This window comes from Scatophagus argus, chromosome 15 (genome assembly GCF_020382885.2).
Source record: "Scatophagus argus isolate fScaArg1 chromosome 15, fScaArg1.pri, whole genome shotgun sequence".
Lineage (NCBI taxonomy): Eukaryota > Metazoa > Chordata > Actinopteri > Scatophagidae > Scatophagus > Scatophagus argus.
Window position 1 is genome coordinate 20,854,987 of NC_058507.1, and position 23,472 is coordinate 20,878,458.

Genomic DNA, 23,472 nt, shown 5'->3' on the forward strand with positions numbered 1-23,472 from the left:
AAATATACTGTGAGATCAGGGTCACTGAGGGACACTTTTAGTTTAGGTTGACATACATTTTCAGAGGGGACATGGGGGCTTCAGTTTTAAAGCACCTGAGCTGTGCTAAATGCACTTTGCTGTGGCAACCTCTGGAAGAAATAACATAAGATGCCTCTTGATCATCTTATTGTGTAGTAGCTGTTTGACTTTGCTGATGCAGACTTGGGTCAAACTGCACTGAGAATTTGTTCCACTTCCAGTCCTATTTATCACTAAAGTTCAATTTTTGCCAAGCTTTATGTCATCCCCCCCCTTTTTTTTACATTAACTGAAATGAATTACTTTAAGTAGTATAACAGCTATTAACATCCATTCATGTCATTCGCACGCTCTTTGTGCCACTTGCGCGGTTGATGCCCATCGCGGGCAGTCGTACGCACTAAAGAACACCTCATTACAAGGAAACGAACTCTTCCCTACAGGCTGACTACTCCGCCTCAGTATTTAGCCATCAGCGCGCCGTGCTCCTCTGTACAGTTTGCTCTCAGGTTAGTGTCTGGGTGAGCTCTGGGGACTCCCTGTCGGAGGAGCTGACAGAATGGACGGACAGTAACCGTACTCATCTCTTTAGGTTACCACTCTCATTTCCTGCCAGAAGGCTTTTTCATCTCCACTGTGTTACTACCCAGTCAGACACCTGTCGCGTTTAGGTAAGCTGCATGCATCGCTCGCCAAATTCCACTTAACCGGACGCGTTGTGCAAAACAAAAGCTGTTGGAGAAAGCTCATTGTTCAATTAGTGTTGGTGTTGTTAGTGTGGGGAGTGAGTTGGGCTGTGGAGTACTGGCTTAACTGAACTGAACAGAATTCCAGTGTGAGGATACCAAACCGGTGTAATGTCTGTCTTTATGAAGCTATTTGTGTGGGATCCGTTTAACTGCAACAGCTGTACGGTGCTTTGTGCCGCTCCACCATGTAATTGCGCGCACCGAAAGCGTTTTCCGTTTTGTTCGCAGGATTCAGCGATGAGAGGACGATGGAGCTCATATTCCATGTCTGTGTTGGTCTCTTTGATCGTACTGTGGCACACTCGGTAAGTTTCATGTTGGTGATGTGTGTATTTATGTATTAACTGAGAAAATACTACCAGCAGGACTCGACGCGCGCACGGGCAGCGTACACGGCTTTCTGGTTTTCCACCTAGAGGCGGTTTAACGGAAGGTTGTTCAGAAAGAGTAATTGGCCACTAAGTACACTATTTACGATGTTAATACAGCCCGTTAATGTAAGATTTTAATTACTTACCGACTATGCGTCCTCAGTTCATCCCCACCTAGAAAGCGGAACGGACCTCGTTGAAAAATGTAACAATTAATACATCATTTGCATATCAGAAAAATGTCACACCTAGTTCAGCTTTATGTGCGGGTTCTTTAGAGTTGTTATGGCCTTCTGATAAGTTCGGCATTTCGATAATAGACCAAGCATAAATATTAATTTAGATAAGTCTCAACTTAAGGAATTGGCAATTGATGTTCTTATTGCACATCGCGGTGACAGAAAAAGTCGAGAAACAGGCAAAGGGTTTCTCAAAATTAATTTAACCCTAACCCTAAATGTATCCATGTACTATTACTATAATTACACTGCAAATTGGAAAGAAAAACATATAATTAGATTTTAGACATCATCCTGGCTCATCTATGTCTCCTAAAACTCTTTCAGTATATTTAAAAAATCTTTAAAATTCATCCACCATGTAAAGCTTTAGCTTGTTTAGTAACTGAATTATTACATTCAGGTTTACTATGGCACTTATTCCTACTTAAAGGCAGAATCAGTTCTCAAACATGAAAATGTATTTCAGTGATTGATTATAAAAACTCTATAAAGCTTATGAGAGATAGATTTTAAAAATGAATGAATTAAAATCAATGCAGAGATGTGTTGACATTTAGTCTCCAGTGTGGATGACTGCTACATTTTCTGTAATGCAGCCATAGCATCTTTTTATAATACCTGTCTGGCATGGTCAACATGCATGTCTTTTAACTCTACTGCAATGGTGATGACGAATCACCGGAGATGATAGAGAGTTTGCTTGAAATCACAATAGGTAGTAGATCTGTTTACACACAGAAGTTGAGTTTTTGTCACGCACAGATCAACATCAGGGAAATAATGCTAAGCCTGAATGCATTTATCACCCTGATCAAACTCACAGACATCCATTAATGTACTGGTTGACTGTGGACAGGTTTGTAAAAATATTTTGTGTTAATCGCATGTTTCATTCAGTAAAAACATATCTTTGTGTATTTGGTTAGTAAATGAAACACACACTATCTGGCAAGCCTTAGCTGGAGACACTGCACAGAAGTGTAGGGCAGATCAACACAGTGCTGCTGAAAACAAGAAATAGTGGACTTTTTGGTCTAAGACAATGAATGAATGAATAAACAGAGATGAATAACACACCTATGTGTTGAAGACACGACATGCAGGAATTCCCTTAAAATAAATGAATAAATGTATAGGGTCACGCAGAAATAATTCCCCTCAGTCATCACCTATAAGTGTGTGGCTGTGTATGTGTGTGTGGAGACCTTTCCCTCTGTCTGTATCTTCTTATTTCCTCATTATTTTGCTGTGTTCAGGATGTTTCTGGCATGATGGTTTTGAAGAAAGTTGGTTGATTAACTGTTGACAGAAGCGCTTTGGGTTGGTACTTGGGTTGCAAATTAGACTCAATAAAGAGGTGATTTCAAACAGCAACTATAATATAAAGTAAATGCTCACCAATTTAGCTAGCAGAACTATGCAGCAGTCTTGTACTGTAGGCTTTAGATTTCAATGCAAAGTACATTGCCTAACATTTAAAATGTGGAGCATCATTTGACATAGCATCAATGCAGTGCCAAAGCATATGTTTTCTTCGAGGTTTCGCATGAAACAATCCTGGATAAAATGGATTTAATATTGTAGGTGGAGCTTACCAAGATGTAGGCCTATCATCACCCACAGTTAGTAGTACTTATGTCTATTTTTATAGCTGATGTAGACTTTGCATTTTTCCTTCTCTACATTCCATAATCACAAGTTTGCCTTTTATTTAGGTCAAAAGCAGATTCCAATTCAACACGTAACTCCAAAGACATCACAACCTTCACCAAGATTTTGGACAGTCTGCTGGATGGATATGACAACAGACTGAGACCTGGGCTGGGAGGTAAGAAAGGAAGACTACACACATGCTTGTGTGTGTGCGCCAGTGAAGGAGTCCCCCAGTGACATGTGACTCCACTTTTGTAATGTTGGAGGACACTCAAGAGACAGATTCAAATCTGGTAAATACCCACATTTTTCAAGCTCCGTAACTCCAAGCTGATGTAACCCTGACCACATCACTGACAAGCTCCTCTCGAGGGCTGTCTACAACTGTTTTCACAAGCTCAGCAGGACTGAGTAGTAACTCACGGTGATATGTACAACTGACTGTCATGAATGTATTAACATTTTCAAAACAATGTTGATGACTTGTTAAATTCTTGATTCCAACATCACTTCAAATACAACCCAGAAGCAAGGGAAGTGAGAGTTTTCTTGAATTCATAATAGGTTGTAGACCCATTTACACATGGGAAGCATCTATAAAGAAAATAAAACTGGGCCCAAAACTGACCTCTGAGGCACTAAAGAATGTATAGAATATAGTATTAATGGCAGAACTGTTGTATTAGACTGCATTATATTTTATAGGTATACCTTAAAGTATATAAAGGGCTATGGAGACCTTTTGAGAATGTACAGTAGGCTGTATGGTTGGTACACATTTGCTTGTCAACATAAATCCTTCCTGTGTCTCATTAGACAAAAAAAAAGTCTGACTAAATCAAACAAAGGTGAGAAATAGTCTGCACAGCAGCAGTCACACTTATATTCTGTCTACAACACCTAGATTTAATATGAACAAATCTGTGAAATTTCAGAATTTCAAGTTGCGAATGAAAAGCGAAGAGACAGTGTCTCTTTCAGTTTGTATGACTCACATTTTGCTTTGAATAACGTAAACCTTGAATTTAAATGCATTTCTAGGTGAAATAAACAGCTATATGATCTTATCCTGGTGTGTATATCTTTGTCAAACCATTGCTCTATTGGTTATGAAAAGCAGTGCAGTCACATTAATTATGATAAACAGGAATGATACACAGCTGGCCTGAGGCATAAGCCAGTAAAGTGGCTGATTGGGGGCATTTGGTCACCAGGGGGCCCTACATAAGCATTATTGCATTACAATACGCGTCAGGAGTTTCTCAGCCTTGGGCTTGGGACTCCATGAGAGGTCTTTAAATATGATATAAAGATGAAGCTCACAGGAAGTATGTGTAAAATTAATACTATATATTGTGTATGATCAACTTAAAAAAATAACTTAATAAAGTTGAACCTATGAACACGGTCAAGGCCAAAAAGAGTTAGTCGAGCCCTTTTCTAATATCAACTGTGTTGTGAGTCAGGGCTCAAGTTCTTCTCAGGGTCCCACAGATGCTTGGAATGGCATCATCATTAATGTGAAAGGAGTGTACATGAGATTGTAGGTTTGCGTAGTTGTACAGCGGTGGCATCCTGCCGCGTGTAAAAAGAATTCACTGACGTAATTTTAATTCTCCTCCCTAGAGTCACTTAAGAACAAAATCTTAATATTTGAAGACACATTTCTAAAACATAATTGATGTATCTCGAAAATAGCAACAAGCCTTCATAAAAGGCTTTTATTTTGAATGTCACACCATAAGACATTTTGGGAAAGGAGATGGTTTTCCCAAATGGCTGTTCTGACATTTTGGAGCAAAATGTAATTTACAATATTAGAAGACAGCCATTAGGCGCTGGCTGAGTCTTAGGCAAACATTAAATATATGCTGGCATTCTGCAGTGCTATTGAGCCAAGTTTTGATTTACAGCTTTGAACACTTACTTTCCTTCCGCTAAGATGTATTTCAGAATCTTTGACGTTTTCCTCTCAAGAAAAACAGCAGCAAAATAAGACTGCTTTCCTGTCACTGACAAGGACCTCTGTGTGAATTATGTGTCTTGTTTGTTCAGGAGCAAAGGCAGCAAGTGGCATGTTGTTGTTATAGAGACACGAAGCTTTCAGGAGCGATGTCACGTTGGCTGGATCGATCCATAAGGCACGAGACACTGAAAACAAATGACCAGTGCTCATCACCCATTCCTACCCTTAAAAAACAGAACTAAAATAACTTGGATTTTTGACGTATAGTTGCCAGGAGGCCAGAAACAGAACACTGATTAAAGATAATGTTATATTGTATTTAAACAGCTGTTTGCCATGTCAGCTTGTAAGGGAAGCCTTGAGTTGCGACTCACAGCCTTCAGATGCAGTTTACTCAGTTGGAGCTGCCATCACATGATAACCAGTAGCTATGCATGGGGACAGGTGGTAACCTCTGTCTCTGTTCACGTATTGTCTCTGATGTCAGTTGTGTTATCCTCGTTGATGTTCCTCCCCACGTCGACTGACTCCTGATAAAAGACCGATGATCTTCCCAGTGTATGCTGTGAGAGTATCTATTGGATTCTCACCGTCCACTCTATGCACCCGTTGGTTCATAGTTAGCAGTGTGACCTGCTGCACCTCTTTCTCCACCTCACTGACAGATGTTGTACTTTGTGTAGAAGGGTCCTCACCTCTAATGTGTACTGAGTTCAAATTAGATATTGGTCCGTGTTTGGGTTTGCCTTGTAGTTTATGCTGGGATCTTGTGAGCCTTCACATGAACACAGGATTCTAAAAACAAGCCATTTACTTTGACTAACATATGTAGTATTTACCATATATGTACAAAGAGGCAGCACAAATTTACTGCACACACCTTAACACTTACATTAAGACTGGCACATTTGCTATGGTTGGTAGATCATTGTGACATGGACGCTGCTTTGGTCAAGCTCATTGGGCTTGGCTAGTCTCTTTTAGTTGGATGTGACATCAAAGCCATTGGCAACAAACAAAACAGCTGGAGCTGCTGGATACACAATAGAAGTCATTAGAGAATTTTTCATTTGATACATGGTGCATGTTAAGACATGAGTACGGTAGCCTTTTTGTTCCCTCAGCTTGACAAGGGGGTTATTTTTTACATTTACTTGGAGTTCTCATCCGTGTGTCATTGCTAATGTGATGTGGTGAATTCTTGCATATACACATTCTTTTATAACCATTCATCATACAGGGTTCTCTGAGATGAATTTTGAGCCATCCATTGGGGAATGTCAACATGAATGTAATGCAGTACATGGGTGTATTCAGCTTTGTGTTTGAAGCATGTGGAATTTGATGATGAGGCTTTATGTTCTTTGGCAGCAGTATTCCATAAAAACTATTGGAAAAAGACCCAGTTTGCTATCAGAGAAGACTTTCCATGATACACACTGGAAAGAGCAATGAAGTGTAGCTGTTGTAATTCCTTGAATGGGTCTATTTCTGCTGAGAGACCATGTCAGCGTGTTATCTCACTGGAATGGCTAAACCTTAATAAGTCATCAGAGTAATGGGGCTACTGTGTTGCATGTAGCCGATGTAAATGTCAGTGCTGTGGTGTGTGTTGAAATGATCAAGGATTAATAACCTGTGGAAAGAGAGCTTTTGTAATTGCATCAGCTCTGCCATGGGCCTTTAGATGATCTGCAGTATAGAAGAATCAATTAATTTTGATATTTCAAATATAATTTAAGATGTTTCAAAGTGCACTCTCACTAGTAAAACTGAAAAGCATCTCATTAAAATATCTACAGTTCATAAAAATACAGCAAGTATTTTTTATATTGAAATACACAAATTTAGGCAGTAACAGTGCTAGAACTAGCTGAGTAATGTGGTGGTAGAGTTTGTGTTTATTGAAGCAAATAGCTTTTCAGCAGCTTAGCCCTTTTACTGATGACTGATTAGTGTGGTGGCATCCACACAAGCTTAATTTTTCCCAAGCATTTCCAAAGCTCATCTCTGAGATGTCAAATAGAAATGCCAAGGGTCAGAGAGTGACACCACCACCATACACAGATGTGTGTGTGCAGCTGACAGAAACACCTCTGGATGATAGTGACATCACTCGCCAATGTCTCTGCTGCAAGGGAGTACAGACACTTGAGTTTAGGTTTATTTGATGGAAATATGACAGAGAGTAATTGAGCCGAGGGAGTTGGGATCACACACGTGCACACACAAAACATTGTTTTGCTGCTGTAGTTATTGGCTATTTATGTGGAACAAAAAGGCAGAGAGCACAGTTTATTGTCTACAAAACAGATGAACTTAACATGTTTTGCCTGTATATCTGAGTAAATTGTAGCTTAGATAATACACTTTCCAAGGAGTTTGCCCAATACTGGAAATACAGTTAAAATCTAAAATGTGAATTCTAAAATGTGAAATCTGGCAGATAATGAATTTTTGAGGCTCATAAAAATGTAGGTATCACAGAGTTTTAAATGTAACAATATATTGTGCAACATATATATTTTTTAATGTAAGAAACAGTTTTGAAAACGGTGATAGATATACATTTCATTTGCTACCAGCTAATTAGAAGACTTTGACCATGTCCACCATGTTTTATAGGAACCATCCAAAGGTACTTGCCAATTAGGAATTTTTTTTTTTTTTCAATCAAACCAGAGATGATTTTTGGAACAATGCAAAGACTAACCAAGATGGTTTTGGTGACTTTTGTTTCTGAAAGAAAGAAACTTGACTTCAGAGTGTGAATGGTTGTATTTTTCTGTTTAATAAGGAAAGCGGTTGTAAGAATATATTTTGAGAGTTAATTTTACTTATCTATTAGGCTACGTACCTTCTTCTTGTATGTAGTCTAATAAATAAACAGCTGAAACTAAATTGCAAAGGAATTTTCATTTTTGGTAACTCAAAAGTACTCTGAAGAGTTACTTTTCTCAGTAGGTAATGTAACAAGTATCTATTGAAGTAGTTACTCAACACCGTGTTTGAATGACTGATATGAAGGCTGCGTATCAAATTAAGTCTGTCTTTGTCCAAACCTAGGATACAGTGCAGAGTTGCCAAGCAATTCTGTGCACATTAAGGATTATTTGTCTTGTTGATCAAGATAAATTTTAGAAACAGGTGAAATCATTTTACAGACATACATGGGAAGTTCACAGAGAATAACTTTAAAATGTTTATATCAATCTTCCTGTGTCTTTTCAAACACATATCATTTACTGTGATGAGAATGTGATGAAAAATATTCAAAATTAAAGGCCAAGATGAACAGCAGCCATGATTGATCCTACACAGTAGTCTGATGCATGCCCGTAGAAGGTGTCACAATAACCTAGAACAAAGAAAAAGTAAGATAGAACAAGAGTTTCTCTTGCTACAAAGGCAATTCAGTTCAATTCAATTTATTTATATAGCTCCTTATACAATCAAAATTGTCTCCAGATGCTTTACAGAAACCCAGAGCCTGAACCCCAGAGCAAGCAGACAGTGGCAAGGAAGAACTCCCTTTTAACAGGAAGAAACCTTGAGCAGGACCCGGCTTGCAAGGGAGAAGAACAACATGGGCAGAGCTTTTCTTTAAATGGCAGTAAAAATATACACAATATATAATAGATTTCTTTTTTTTTAAACATTTTTTTGATCATGAACACATTTAAAAAACATTCAAAATTAACATTTAACTGAATGCTAATACAAGATGAGGCAAGAAAGATGGGAAAAATGCTGAGAGCAGGCAACAAGCAGTTTGTCCAATCATACCTGATTGGAGGGTATATGGAACATGTGACTGTAAAATGACCTCCACACACAACTAATCTACTGAACGTGAAGCTCCATTCCTTGTAGTTCTTGTTTCTTTACCCTTCCTGAAATGTATTTTTTCTGTCTTCTTTTTCCTTGTGGATTTTAGTACCTTCCATTAAGTGTGTTGTCTCTCTAAATAGTCATCCAGCCCGTGTTTCTTTCTGACTGTCAAGATCAAATTAATGTGTGTTTGCTGGTGGGAAGTTGTGTGGGTGTGAAGGTATCAACCATTTTAAGACTTGTTCCTAGATTAAGTATCATGTAGGTGTGTGTTTAATAAATGTGGTGATCTTCACTTGGTGGAATACTGGGTTGTGCTGAATGTGGAGCTCTGACATTTAGGAGCCATTCAAAAGAAAAAAAAATCTTTATCCTTCTGGAGTTCATCTTTTTTGTGGGAGATTTCAAGTAAATGATATCAGTTCCACCTTCAGCACCACAGTGTGAGACAGACATATTACTGCAACGTTGCTGCTGTATAAGCCTGCATACTCAGGAATCATCCAAAGCTTAATTTATGTTTGACGGCCCAACAGTCTCGCCACACAAGATGAAATGTGGCTGCTTGTTCTGCATTTCTACCTCAGTGACAGTAAGTAGAAAGTCATAGACATGATGAAGTGGGGGGATCAGTTATTATCTTCCACCCTGCAGGTTCTCATCTATCTTCAACTATCTTATCACACATTCACTGATGAAAAAAAGCACAAAGTGCAATTTTTTTCTTTGTATATGGGTTTTTAATGGTACAATATGTAAGAATTGGCCACCTGTCAAAAGTCACTTTAAACAAATAGTGGGCAGCATATCATCAGAGTAACTGCTGCTTACTAAACACTTTGTTGCAACTACCCAGTCGCTATGGCTGCTAGTTTCCATTAGCTAGTTGCCACAGTTAGCCGTGCAGCTTGTGGCCCTGTTAGCTGATTTGTGCCTGTGCCTACCTTGTGTCTGAATCAGGGCTCAACACAGTCTCAGAGGCCAAAGGAGGCCAGTTCATGACAGTATCAAGGTGATTTACAGTTGCTTCATTTCCGGAGCTGATATTGAGCATTCTCTGATTCATTTAGTCTAGTCAGATTTTAGATAAATTGAAACACAGACCAGAAGATTGTGGCAGTAAAACCAAACCATATCCTGGCCAATTATACTATGTTTTATGTTGGGTGCTGTATCAGGTCTCAGATCTGTGGAACCCAGAGAATACCCATACAACCTGCCCAGCACCAAAGTAAGAGTAGAAGACTAGAAACATAAACACAGTGGAGCATTTAGCCACCACAAACTGTATTTGGTACAGACACAAAAACAGAGCTAAAAGAGAAAGAACATTGGGTGAAAATGACACCATGTTAATGCTAATTTTGTTTTGTGTCTGTCGGATGCATAATTAAGGAACAGTTTGCTAACATGTTTACCATATCAGCTTGATAGCTTGGTGACAGTATGTCATTGTTGTACTCACAGCTTGTTTGCACTGTGCTAAAGTAACCAAAAAAAAACCAAAAACATTGAATGCAGGTTTAAATGACATTATTAGGAATTAATAGTGTGCATCTTCATCATCATCAGTTTTGTCAAATCTGAGAAAGTACTCCCTTTAATGTGATACGGGTTATGTCAGCCTGGGCTTGGAGACTAGGAATTAAGAGGAGGTTGTTAAGAACAGAGTGCAGATGTGGAGTTCCAAAGCTGTGGGTGTTCACCAGTTTGGGTTTCATTAAATATCCTATTGAGCTGCATATGTTAAATGGAGGATCCAGGGTTTGTGGAGCTTGACTTACATTAGACACTCAAAGTCAGCCTCTGTTAATTAAATTTTGACCATTCTTTTATTTATCTGTTTATTTATTGCAAGTGCATCAATCCCTTTAAGAGTATAATGCCAATATGAGACTTGGAGGGATGCAATTGCAGCTAACTGCTTGGTGTTCCAAACAGATGTGTGTGTGTGTGTTTTTTCTTTTTTTTTTTTTTTGTTCTGTTTGAATTTTCTACAGTGAATTTCATTCTCTGTCTTCTCAGACCGAGTAACAGAAGTGAAGACTGACATCTACGTGACCAGTTTTGGTCCGGTGTCTGACACAGATATGGTAAGTCTCACACCTCACCTCGTGGTGTATCATCTTCTCAGGTCACAAGACAACACATACAGAGTGTGAAATGAAAATGGCTTTAGTGGTGTTCAAAGCCTCAACAGCACACTTCAAACAGTCAAAGTAAATGTGAAGTTTCAAACACATATCACTTGGTTTTCAAAAGGCTTGTAGGATTTTTGCTTTGGGTGCGAGCAGGAAACTTGACAACCTGACAGTCTTTAATATGTGAGTGGCTCAGGTTCACTGACAGCAGGTGACACTGCAGAACTACCAATTGTACTGCCAGTGTCACTGGTGCAATCGTGGTGCTGTGGTTAATCAGAGCCTTTTTTTTTGCTGCTGCTGAAAATGATACTATAGGTGATGAGACTGAACAAAAAACAGTAATATTATGGGCTGGAAAACCAAGACGATTTTCACATATAAGCGTCTATATCATATTTAATATATACTATATTTGATCTATTTTAATGTAAATATTAATGTATTATGTGGTAAGTCTGACAGTTCATATTAAAGTTGAAATAAATATTCATGATTCTCAGATAATGATTCCTCTTGATTTTTATGACCATTCCTATCGTGCCTTTTACACCAATACCAACATTTTTATCCATAAGTGGGTACTGTGTCCGGTGGCACGGTGGTGCAGTGGTTAGCACTGTTGCATCATAGCAAGAGGGTTCCAGGTTCGAATCCCGGTCTGGGCCCTTCTGTGTGGAGTTTGCATGTTCTCCCTGTGGGTAGGTTAATTGGCTGCTCTAAATTGCCCCTAGGTGTGAGTGTGAGAGTGCGTGGTTGTCTGTCTTTGTGTGTTGGCCCTGCGATTGACTGGCGACCAGTCCAGGGTGAACCCCGCCTCTCGCCCGTAGTCAGCTGGGATAGGCTCCAGCTCCCCCGCGACCCTGACGGATAAGCGGTATAGAAAATGGATGGATGGATGGGTACTGTGTCTTAAAGTCTAATAGCTGCATAATCGTGAATTTGCTGTGGACTTTGAACATATGTGAATTTTTCTTTTGCTAACTCGTTCAAACAATGTTACCACAAAGATCATTATCAGTAAATATACATGATTTCCCCACAGTTACCATGTGGTCACAATGTACCGTGTTAAAACATAGAACACTGTGTAAACATCTTGTTATTTGTCACTGCAGTGCAATTGCAGTCTCAGTTTAAACCCAAGTCATTGCAAAAAACAAAGCCAAAAACAAGAATTTTGTCCAGCGCTTCTGAAGAAATCTGGCTGTAAGCCGACATGGTCCTACATAAAATCTCAGGGTTGACTTGCTGGGCCAGTTCAGGTGTAATTGCAGACATCCAGTTGATAAAATCTTCCAGACAGAGACCTGTCAGCACTGCTTGTCCTGTTGCTAATGGAAACCCAGCCACTCCAACCAGGAGAGTGATATGGTAAGGTTCAGTCTGTGTTATTAAAATTCAGATTGTATCATCCAGTGCCACGGAGCTCTGTGATTAAGACATTCAGTGCATTCCGTATTACACATATTAATGATCATTACCATATATAGGCTGTCTATTGTAAACCCCATTCTGAAGTTATTCTAATGTAGCATTTTAATGGGATGACAACCAGGCACCTGGTAACACAAACAAACTTTAACCCTCAAATGCACTTTCTTTATCCTTCAAACAGTGCTACATATCTTATATCAATGCCTGTTATATATACCCATAGGATACTTAGCATTTCATAGACCCACTAAACCCAAATTAGTCAGTTAATTACAAATCACAGTCAGTTACTTGTGTTTATTGCAACATGGTTGTACACACTGTGTGCAGAGCCTGGATGGACAGATGTGGCGTCTCCAGCATTTTTGTTGGCGGAAAACACAACATTTCCTGCTGTAAATTGCGCCTAGCATACCGTGAATAAATAATGGAACACTCTCATGTACCTCGGGTCTCCAGTGACCCTATAAACTCAAAAGGAAAGGATTACAAAAACAGTGCGTTATTTTCAACACCTTGACAACAGCACATTGTTACAAACAGTTTGCAGAATACCACAGAATTGAGTGCTTAAGTGAATCAAATGAATGACTTTTAGATGTATTTAAGGGTTACAGATGGTGCACACAGTCAAAACAGAAATATTTCAATAGATAATATATCTATAGATGTATTCATAAATACCCAACATTCTTACTGATGATTTTTGTTCAATACCCAGTTACATGCAATAGGCTGCAGCTAACCTGCAGGGCACCAACTCCACATTAAACTGCTATAACAGCCTCACGCTTTACCTGTAAGACTTTGTACGTCTTTGCTCATCAACTTTGATGTGAAAACATCCACACAGGGCATAATTCAGTAATAAAAACCCAACACGCCATGGAGTGTCTCTCCTGCATGGCTGGAGAATTAGACCAGTCATGGTTACAGTGCTGGTGTCAGATGGAAGAGCCCCTACTTACAAGAACTGTTGCCCAGATTCTTCACCATTTAAAGCTTTAAGGGAGAAAGCCACTGCTGAAGAAACCTCATATTAAATCTTAGGTTCTTTGGTCTGGAGTGGCCGAGTCACAGCCCAGACCTCAATGCAACAGTGAATTTGTGGCTGGACTTGAAAAGTGCTGTTCATGTCCGATTTCAGTGCAAACTGGCAGAGCTTGAGCAGTTTTGCAAAGGAGAATGGAGTAAAAGTATCCAGACATGCAAGCCTGATTGAGACCTATGCACACAGACTCAGTGTGGTGACTGCGGCCAAAAGTGCATCTACTAAATACTGACTTGAAGGGGGTGAATATCTATGCAGTCACTTATTTTACATTATGTATTTTTAATTAGTTGATATTACTTTGCAGAAAAGTGTTTTTGTAAATTCTTGTCAAAAAAGCAAATTTATAATGACTGTGATTCCATTCATAAAAACAATGAAATGGGATAACATCCAATGGGGTGAATACTTTTTATAGGCACTGTATACTGTAACCGCTTAATATGCTACTATAAATACAGGCTAAAGGGTTTCGTTACAGGTCAATTTTAGAACTTTTTTTTCCCACAGTATATGATCTGTGGATTTTGATCCCTTTAAAAGCATATGCTATTAATGGATTGCTTCTTTCCTAGTGTGGACAGGAGGAATAATTCCAGAGACCAGTAATCATGCAAATGGCATGCCATATTGTGTTAAGTCTTTCAGTACGGACGTGAAGAAAAACAAACTTTTGAGTGAAAGTCTAGGCTTAACAGATATTTTTAAATTTGTATATGGACATACTGTATATACTGGGAGAATCCTCACTCGCTTCATCTCTCATGCACATACACATTATGTGTCCCTTGCACACACACAAACACACTGCTTTCTGAGTTAAAAGCTTTCCTCAGTTTTTCCCATCACAATCCCAGCCACCCAACCCCCTTCCTCACCCCACCTGGTCCTTCTCAAATATTTAAGTGGCACAGAAGCAGAGGGGCAGAGGGATGGAAGTGGTCATGATCGAGACAGCACCTTCAAAAGAAAGAAAAAAGAGAAATGGTCTCATGTTTAATTCATGCAATGTCTCCATCAAACTTGCAGCAGATAATTTCACTCCACCACAGTGTCTATCTTTTTTCTGCCTTTGATAGCTTGCTGCTGATACACACACACACACACACACACGCACACACACACCTCTTCCCTTTCCCTGATAGATTGGACGACCCCCTGCTACTCTCTCTGCCTCATTGTTTGTGAAGGTTTCTCATTGCTGGATTATAATGTCCTGTCTGTGCTTCTCACACAAATACTGTGAAAGCAAAATACAGTGAGATGCCTCAGAAACCTAATACACATCTAACTGAAATTAAATGCATTTTTTGTCCTGTCTTCTCTTTTGAGAAAAAAAACCCAACCATACGTGAGAAATTTAGATGGTGTTCCTGAGTTTTGCATTAATTTGATGGAATGCTGTCTGATTTTATCACAAGCAGAGCCAAACTCTAATTATTGTCTAATTTAACAAATGTTGCTTTGCACCATAGCTTATTGACTCGACGAGCAAACAAACAATTATAAGGGGAAAATGCGCTGTCGTCTGGCTGTATGGCTGCAGCACATTTTTGTACCCTTAAGTGTCGATTTGGTTAGAAAAACAGTCACTGGCGACTCAGCGACTCTGTGTTGCCTCCTTTGTAGTCTTAGTCACATGACCTACAGTTGCTGTTTGGTTAGGCTTAGGCATCAAAGCTACTTGATCAGGTTTCGGAAAAAAACTATTCAAGTAAGTTTACTTACATTACGTGCATCGCGTAACTTACGTATGTGATGTAAGTTAAAATCATAATGCAAGTTAACTTATGGATTTCTGTTAAAAAAAGATCAGCATTCCCTTTGGGTTTTACACAGAGCTTAAACACAGGTCTCCTATAGGAGAAAGTCCTGTGTTTATTTGATCTATGACATTCACATCTAACATGACACCAGAAAAGCTTCATTCAAATGGCCTTAAGTGACATAAAGCAAAAAAAAAAAAAACATTTTGATAACAGATATTGGAGGAATATTTACAGGTATATATCAGTGACTTGACAAGCTGAGTTGCAGGCGAAACCATCAACTGGCCTGAGTTGAGCTGAGACGCACCAGTTCACAGGGCGACAACTTTTCCCTGCAATGTTCTGTTTTGCGTGTGGCACGGTGGTGCAGTGGTTAGCACTGTCGCCTCATAGCAAGAGGGTTCCAGGTTCAAATCCCGGTCTGGGCCCTTCTATGTGGAGTTTGCATGTTCTCCCTGTGCCTGCGTGGGTTTTCTCCGGGTTCTCCGGCTTCCTCCCACAATACCAAAAACATGCACATTAGGTTAACTGGCTACTCTACATTGCCCCTAGGTGTGAGTGTGAGAGTGTGTGGTTGTCTGTCTTTGTGTGTTGGCCCTGCGATTGACTGGTGACCAGTCCAGGGTGAACCCCGCCTCTCGCCCGTAGTCAGCTGGGATAGGCTCCAGCTCCCCCGCGACCCTGACGGATAAGCGGTATAGAAAATGGATGGATGGATGTTCTGTTTTGTTGTGAGTCTCTGGTCTCACTGAGCATTAGTCTTTGGTACTACTAACAACACGCTGTGTGTACATGACATGTCAGCTGCAGAGCAGTTTTGTCTGCTTGGTTTCTTATTCCCTATGGTGCAGCAACGGCAGCTGCTGTCAATCAGTCGCAGACACTGACACACCACTCTAGTCAGCTGCTAGGGAAAAAAGGAGCATTTCTGATATTTCTCTTCTTTATTCCTTCACTCATTACTACAAAAAGGGCGACTAAATGTTATATCAGCTGAACTTTAATTTAAACATCAACAAGTGAGGATGTTTTTATTTATTTTTTTCATATTTTTTTTCCTTGAAAAAGAGAGAAAGCCACACACATTTTCAGAGGTGGGGGGTTTGATCAAGTTGTTCACGATCTATTTTCCCAACAAAAGAGATCACGGTATTCCCTCTTAGATCCATGTGATGTGAACAAACCAATAGAGTGATGTAGCCAACTAGATGGCTGTGCTGACTGGACAAATTGCTTTACTTGGCTCTTCCTTGGATAACGTGTGTGCAGTGTGAGCTATAGATATTGTAGATGAGTAACTTGTACCAGAAAAATCCTATCTTTCAAACAATATTGTGTTTGATGGTGCAAATGGAGATATCAATGTGCTATTTCAAATCAACAGTGATTAGTCTACAGGATATTTCAAAGCTGCAATTTAGATTGTGGATCATGATTGCGATTAAATAGATAGTGGTCAAATCTTAATACCATGCTTATTACAGAGATAATAACCTGGTAATTTCTTGGTTATAGCAATAGGTCTTGTGTTAATATAATTGGATCCCTTTAAACGGGGATGGTAGTTTTAGAGTCACAGCCATGGATCAGGGATATTTCCTTGTAATTTCATGATGTTGATGCGCAGGGTCATTTCCAGGAAACACAGGAAATGTCCTTTTTTTGATGTTTACCTGACTGAAACAGGTGTGTGCTTGAATGTGATTTTATTTCAAATGACATTTGCACTGTACGCGAGGAAAAGTGTGGCCTTTAAAAGTCAGAGTACAACACACTGATGTCGGACAAAAGGACACAGAGACTTGACCTATGAGGATGTTATAGAATGTTAAATAATTAACAATCTGTCCAGCTACACAATAGGGTCTCCTTTGTTTCTGTTCTGTTCTGTCCTGTTTTATTTTTACTGGTCCTATTACCTTTGTCTTTTGTCAATAAATGCCATGAAGTTCCATCTTTTAACTGAATCCTAAATGATAAAATAACACAGAAGACCTAGAGTGAGTATAAACAGACGTTGAGCCACTCTATAGGAATTCTGCTGTCACTGGAATGGATAACTTTCCCGATTAGGGTTCAACCACTGTTTAAATCCAACAGGGTCGAACAGTCTCTCTGGATACGCTGTTTCCTCAGAGCATCACATTCCACTGATGACACTGATGTTTACTGACACATAATTTGGTGATTTTTATGCTGATACAACAATACTTAACACTATAATACTTAATAATAATACTTAAATACATTGCCATTGCAAATGTTTAATGGGGAAGGAAAACACTAGACATGGTTGATGTTTGTTAGAACTTATGGTCCACACAGTGGGGTTTGGTGTTTAACACTGAATGCAAGTATAACTTTTGCATGTTTAAGAGGAGAAGGAACAGGACACCTTTGTGTGGGGATTCTTATCATCGATGTGGTGCTGCCCTCACAGATCTGTAAGTTACCCATGCCATGGGCGTTTATGCACTTCCATACCATCACAGATGCTGGCTTTGAACTTTGTGCTGGTAACAATCTGGATGGCCCTTTTACCCTTTAGCTCAGAGGCCACGACATTTCCATAAACAATTGGACATGTTAGATCACAGCACACTTTTTTACTTTGTGTCAGTCTGCCAGCCACCAACTTCACAGCAGTTGGTAGTGCTGAAGAAGTTTGATGTTTTATGGCTTTAGCTTTGTATTGTAGAGTCTTAACTTGTCATTATGAATTAATAAATATCTTTACACAGCATTCTAAGGTTGTGGAACTGGGTTTGTAGTTTACTTGTGATTGCTTTCTTCTTCTGAAGCCATTATTTAAATACTATTGCTTTCAAAATCAAAGCTTCTGACAGTAGCAAAGATGGCTAATTCATAGGGGTTTGTCCTCAGAGGCAACGATGCTGGAACCTCCCTTGCACCGCTATGAACTCCCACGAGGAAATGTGGTCTCTACATATAGTGTGAAGTATTAAGAGAGATAGAATGAAGGAGAGATGTTTCCACTCGGCTGGAGGGACTGAAGGCCTCAGTGATGTTGATGTAAACCACGGCTGACACTTTGCCTGAGGGAACAGCTGGATCTGAGACTGACAGACAGGTCTGAACACGGCCAGGTGCTGCTTGGCCAAGCCACAATCATGTGACAAAATCTATCTATGGCTTAGGAGACAACAGGTCATGACTGATTTGAAAACACAGTATGTGCCCACTGTAAACATGCGTATGATTCTCTCTCTAGAAAAGGTATTACTCATTGTTAGTGAGGCAACCCTACTCAATTTGTATTATGTACAACATTTCAATCACAGCAGTAAAAAAGAAACAAAAACAATATTCCTTGCGGTATCTATCCATATGAATAGCTCTGGTTATTAGTTTTTCAGTACATAAAGCACTTTCAGTCTAAAGAGAGATGCTATTTCTGAAAAGAAACGGTTTGTTATTTTTTTTTCCAATTGTTATTTACAACACTCACAAAGATGTGAGCGTGACAAATTCACCTCCATTGTATTGCGGTAGTTGCATAAATCACATATAATAAAATCCCAGGCAAATGAAACCAAATGTATTTACATGACTATACACAAATAAGCATGATGTAGGATTGATTTGGGCAATAACTGATATCTTGCTTGACCAAAATATTGAACTGTAAGATAGGTAGACTAGTGGACCAGCAAGATCCCCAGTGTAGATCTCAATATAGTGATCTACTTGAGTCTTTGAGTCACTTGAGTCAGTATCACCAAGAACCTGCGGGTGAAACCCAACGCCAAAGTGTTCGTGGGTCACGCAAGTCCCAGTCAGTATAATTAAGGGTACAAGCAATATCCCCATCACCATGAATCATGTAACAAACTGTGTTTCATTTCCAACTAAAGATTGGAGCAGAGGGCCGCACGGTGGTGCAATGGTTAGCACTGTTGCCTCATAGCAAGATGGTTCCAGCAAGATTGGAATCCCGGTCTTTTGCCCCTAGGTGTGAGTGTGAGAGTGTGTGGTTGTCTGTCTTTGTGTGTTGGCCCTGCGATTGACTGGCGACCAGTCCAGGGTGTACCCCGCCTCTCGCCCGTAGTCAGCTGGGATAGCCTCCAGCTCCCCCGTGACCCTGGATAAGCGGTATAGAAAATGGATGGATGGATTGGAGCAGAGCATAGTACTATGGAATATTTGCTTCCAACATAACACCAGAAGATATTAGCTACACGTTAGATTGTTGTATGGTGCCATGTCTTTGAGATAAATAAAGTTACTAGGGGTATTAAATAAATGTAATATAATGTAACATTACTAATGACAACTACTAGTAATGACAAATGTAAATTCAAACTTTAAATTGCTCTATTCATTCTAAGTAGTTGTTAACAAGAAATTGTTGCAACAAATAGCATAAATCATATGGACTAGCAGCGGTTGCTACCTCACGTGTCATCAGGGGACTCAGAGATCTGATGGAGTCTGGTTAGAAAAACGTCTTGCATGTTCAGAAACAAAACCGATCTGGATCAGTAGGATCAGGCTGACTGCAGTGAGTGTGCGGGACCCAGATCCACAGGACTCGTGATTGTAACCGAGAGTACCGTATATGTAAAATCTCGGTTACTACTAATCCGTGTAATTTATGGTATTTGTTCCAACACTTTGTTGCTAAGAACTACTTAGAATGAATGGGGCAGATTATAAAGAGATAATGAATGGCGCAATTTATAGTTTTGTATTTATATGGGTTGTTAGCAGCAACTGTGGCCAAGGACTCAACAGATCCGGGTTAATGAAGAGAGGGATTCATGTTATTTTTGTTTGTTGTATACACCACATGTTGACTGAAACAGACCACGATGTTGTCAACACGACAGGCTCATGAAGAGGATTACTGATGAGTGAACCTCAGATATAGCACCAAATCCACGAACCATAATTACACACAGGCATGCAGTTAAGCACAAATCAAAACATTTCAGAAGAATAAACTTAAAAAAAAATTACATTCTCATTGACTAGATGGTGTTCTATGCATAATTGCCAGTAAATTGAAAACTCACACCTAACCTGTTTTGTTCGGTCCATTTAGACGGACGTAACAAGTGGGCAGAGGCCACCTGAAAACAGACTAATCCATGGGACTGTGTGGTAGAAGATATGTTATTTAGCATAATATTAAAAGGATAAACTATCTGTTCATACATCTGTTGATCTGGGACTGTTAATAATTAAATCTCCTCATCTGTGTAAATAATGGAACACTTATATTTATACCATGCAAATGAATGACCATTCACAAGGCCACACTATTTAGTCAGCAGAGTTGCCATCAGTTAGCAACATGGACAGAACAGTACACTGCGTAAAATCAAGAGGAGGGGAGTACATCTCATGGTAAATAACACTGCATCTCTCACAAACTCCTGTTTGCCCAATGTGGAGGTCCTGCCCATTAAATGCTGCCTCATCTATCTTCCCTTGGAGTTCACTTCAGTCACAGCCACTTAAACATGCTGACACAGGCCCCACCAGGGACCAAGGATGACAGACTCTGGATACTCCTTCACACTGTTCAAGCTGGTTACAAAGCACAGTTTCTCCATGCTTTTTACAAATCAGACCATGGTGCCATCTTTCTGCTCACAACAGCTGAAACACGAAGTCCCAGTTCAGAGGGAGGTCACAAGCTCGACTGACCATTTAGAGGACAATCTGTGTAATGCAGACTGGGACATATTCTGGTGCAGCTCAAATGAAAACATAAATGTGTTTATGGATTTATTGGGAAATTAGTGGATGGATATTTTTCCTAAGGTGAACATCAGGACCTTTCCAAATAAGAAGACCTTTCCAATATTTGCTTTATAAATAAAGCTGAATTGAATTGAACTGAAGAAACCATTGGTGGATCACACCATCCGTCAAACTGAAAAAGGCTGCACACTTGTATACACCGCAGGGCTTGAATCTGGGAACATGGATGAATACCAAGCTGCATCGTGTAACCTTTGTGGATCTGTGAAGTACTGCTACAGGAAAAAACCTCTCCTGGCCGGAGAGGTCAACATCTATGCACCATATAGCCATTACATCAGGGGTCGGAATCACTGGAGATGAGCATGCAGTCACTGTCTCGGTGCATGACATGAGGAGAAGCTTCAACATCACACAGTGTGTTGTTCTTCTTGTACACACTTGACTGTTGCCCATGTTGCTCTGCCTTTGTGGAGAGGATGGACAACCTCAGATACATCTGTATGAAACTTCAGGTTGCCCCTTAAGGCAACTGAAAGAGCATCCTTACAGCTTTCATCACCACTTGGTTTGGGAACAGCACCAAGGGAGTCTACCTTATATCAGGAGGTGCAGGATGAGGGCTGAGCGCATTATAAAAGACCTCAACTACTCCAACAACCTACTCTTCTCCCTTTTGTTGTCAGAGAGGTTCTACAGAAAGGAAGAGGAGTTTATTCCCTCAGGCGATTCAGGAGCTGAACCAATGACTGTGCAGATGACTTTACACATAAATTAGAATTGATCATTTATAGTTTGTCCACATGCCATACTTGTCATATGTCATACTGATGTCATTGCACATGGAATTGGGTACTGGATATACTATTTCATCCATTTTATGTATTGGTTTGGTTCATTTCATATTGTATTTGTTAGATTCATTTTATTTGTTTGTTTGTTAGATTTAGGCTGCATGTTGTACAGTATATGATATGTGAGAATAAAACTTTAGAAATGGGATTATGGTGTATAGTTTTAGACACTACCTTTGAATGCATTTATGGTGTTATATTCAGTTGTTTGCACAGATTGCACAGTCATGGTATTTCATATGCTCACTTGCTGGCATGGCATTGTGATACTCTGACAGTGGACAAAACAGATTATTATCAGTTACACCTGTGCTTCTCCTGCTGTGAACAAGTGAACATATCCATCCATGGATCTTTTTTTTTGAGGGGGGGGGGGGGGGCAGCTCTTTTTAACACTGCTCTCCCTGCTCTGCCTCTCTAACAGGAGTACACTGTAGATGTTTTCTTCCGTCAGAGTTGGAAGGATGAGCGATTGAAGTTCCATGGACCCATGAACATCCTGCCACTCAATAACCTGATGGCCAGTAAGATCTGGACTCCTGATACCTTCTTCCATAATGGCAAGAAATCTGTGGCCCACAACATGACAATGCCCAACAAGCTTCTGCGGATCATGGAGGATGGAACTTTGCTCTACACTATGAGGTATTTGGTACTAAAAATTTTTTCAAGTCATAGTTTTTACAGTGTCAAACTGGAGAGGAAACCCTGGTGTTTAGTTAGCAAAATATTAAATATTCCCAAATTTGGAAAATATTTTTCCTTCTGTGTTAGTTTTGATTCTTACAGAGCCACCCTAGTCAGGTGAAAAGAAATAAAATAATCATGTGTAAATCTGTGCTCTTACTTGCCTGCAGTCTATGAAATGTGTACACAGATGAGTGAACTATGCCCATGGTTTAGCACTATGGCCACAGTTTACTAATCTGAGCCAGGAGCACAGACTTACACTTGATTAACATTTTTCTCACCTTGGGGAGCTCTGTAGATTGTGGCTCATCTGTGACCCTGTGTTTACATACTAAAGCTGGATCATCACTGACAAAATATTGACTGTCATTTTTAACACTAAGCTTTACTTCTTCTTCGACGACACCATGCAATCTCACTCCATTTATATGCTCTGTTGTAATAAAACAACCTCCTGCCTTGCCAGGGTATATCAAGAGTGGCCTGAGCTCATCAGGTGTTTGGGGTCTTTCAAAATAAGATGCCCTTACACAGATGACTGTACAGACTTGCAACTTGTGCTCCAGCATCACTTGACACAATTCTTACAGTCCATATATATTTTACCTTAAGGCATATGAAGCATTTCTCCATTTGATTCTCACTTTGCAGTGGTAGCTTTAATATTTTAATGGACTTCATTTGACTGTCTCTGGGTCTCTTGGTATCCCTTTTAACTGTAACGTCTTGTGTCATTTGTTCAGATATCTGCAGTGAAGTTATGAAACTACCGCTTGGATTAGTCTTAAGGCAGTATATGTATAATCACAATCAGTCAAGCATGATGTTGTCCCACATTGATATTCCAATGCATTTTACCAACTGCAGGACTACAGTTTGCATACCAGCCGCACATTAGAGTAGAGGATGTTATCACCTTCATTACACACAAGACACAGAGAAATGGATGAAGGACACAATCAGTGCC

The 23,472-nt window shown here is 39.7% G+C and overlaps 1 protein-coding gene across 3 annotated transcripts in view; it reads left to right on the top strand.

Moving 5' to 3' along the window:
* The first annotated feature begins 291 nt into the window (after positions 1 to 291).
* The window catches only part of gabra2a (gamma-aminobutyric acid type A receptor subunit alpha2a), a 37,267-nt gene continuing 14,086 nt past the window's right edge, over positions 292 to 23,472 (top strand). Inside the window, exons 1-6 of one of the 3 annotated variants that reach the window (XM_046413720.1) lie at positions 292 to 530; positions 614 to 692; positions 999 to 1,075; positions 3,099 to 3,211; positions 10,859 to 10,926; positions 22,240 to 22,460. In XM_046413720.1, the coding sequence (XP_046269676.1) occupies positions 1,008 to 1,075; positions 3,099 to 3,211; positions 10,859 to 10,926; positions 22,240 to 22,460 (470 nt within the window). In that variant the 5' untranslated portion in view covers positions 292 to 530; positions 614 to 692; positions 999 to 1,007. The other 2 variants (XM_046413719.1, XM_046413718.1) reach the window with 2 other exon arrangements.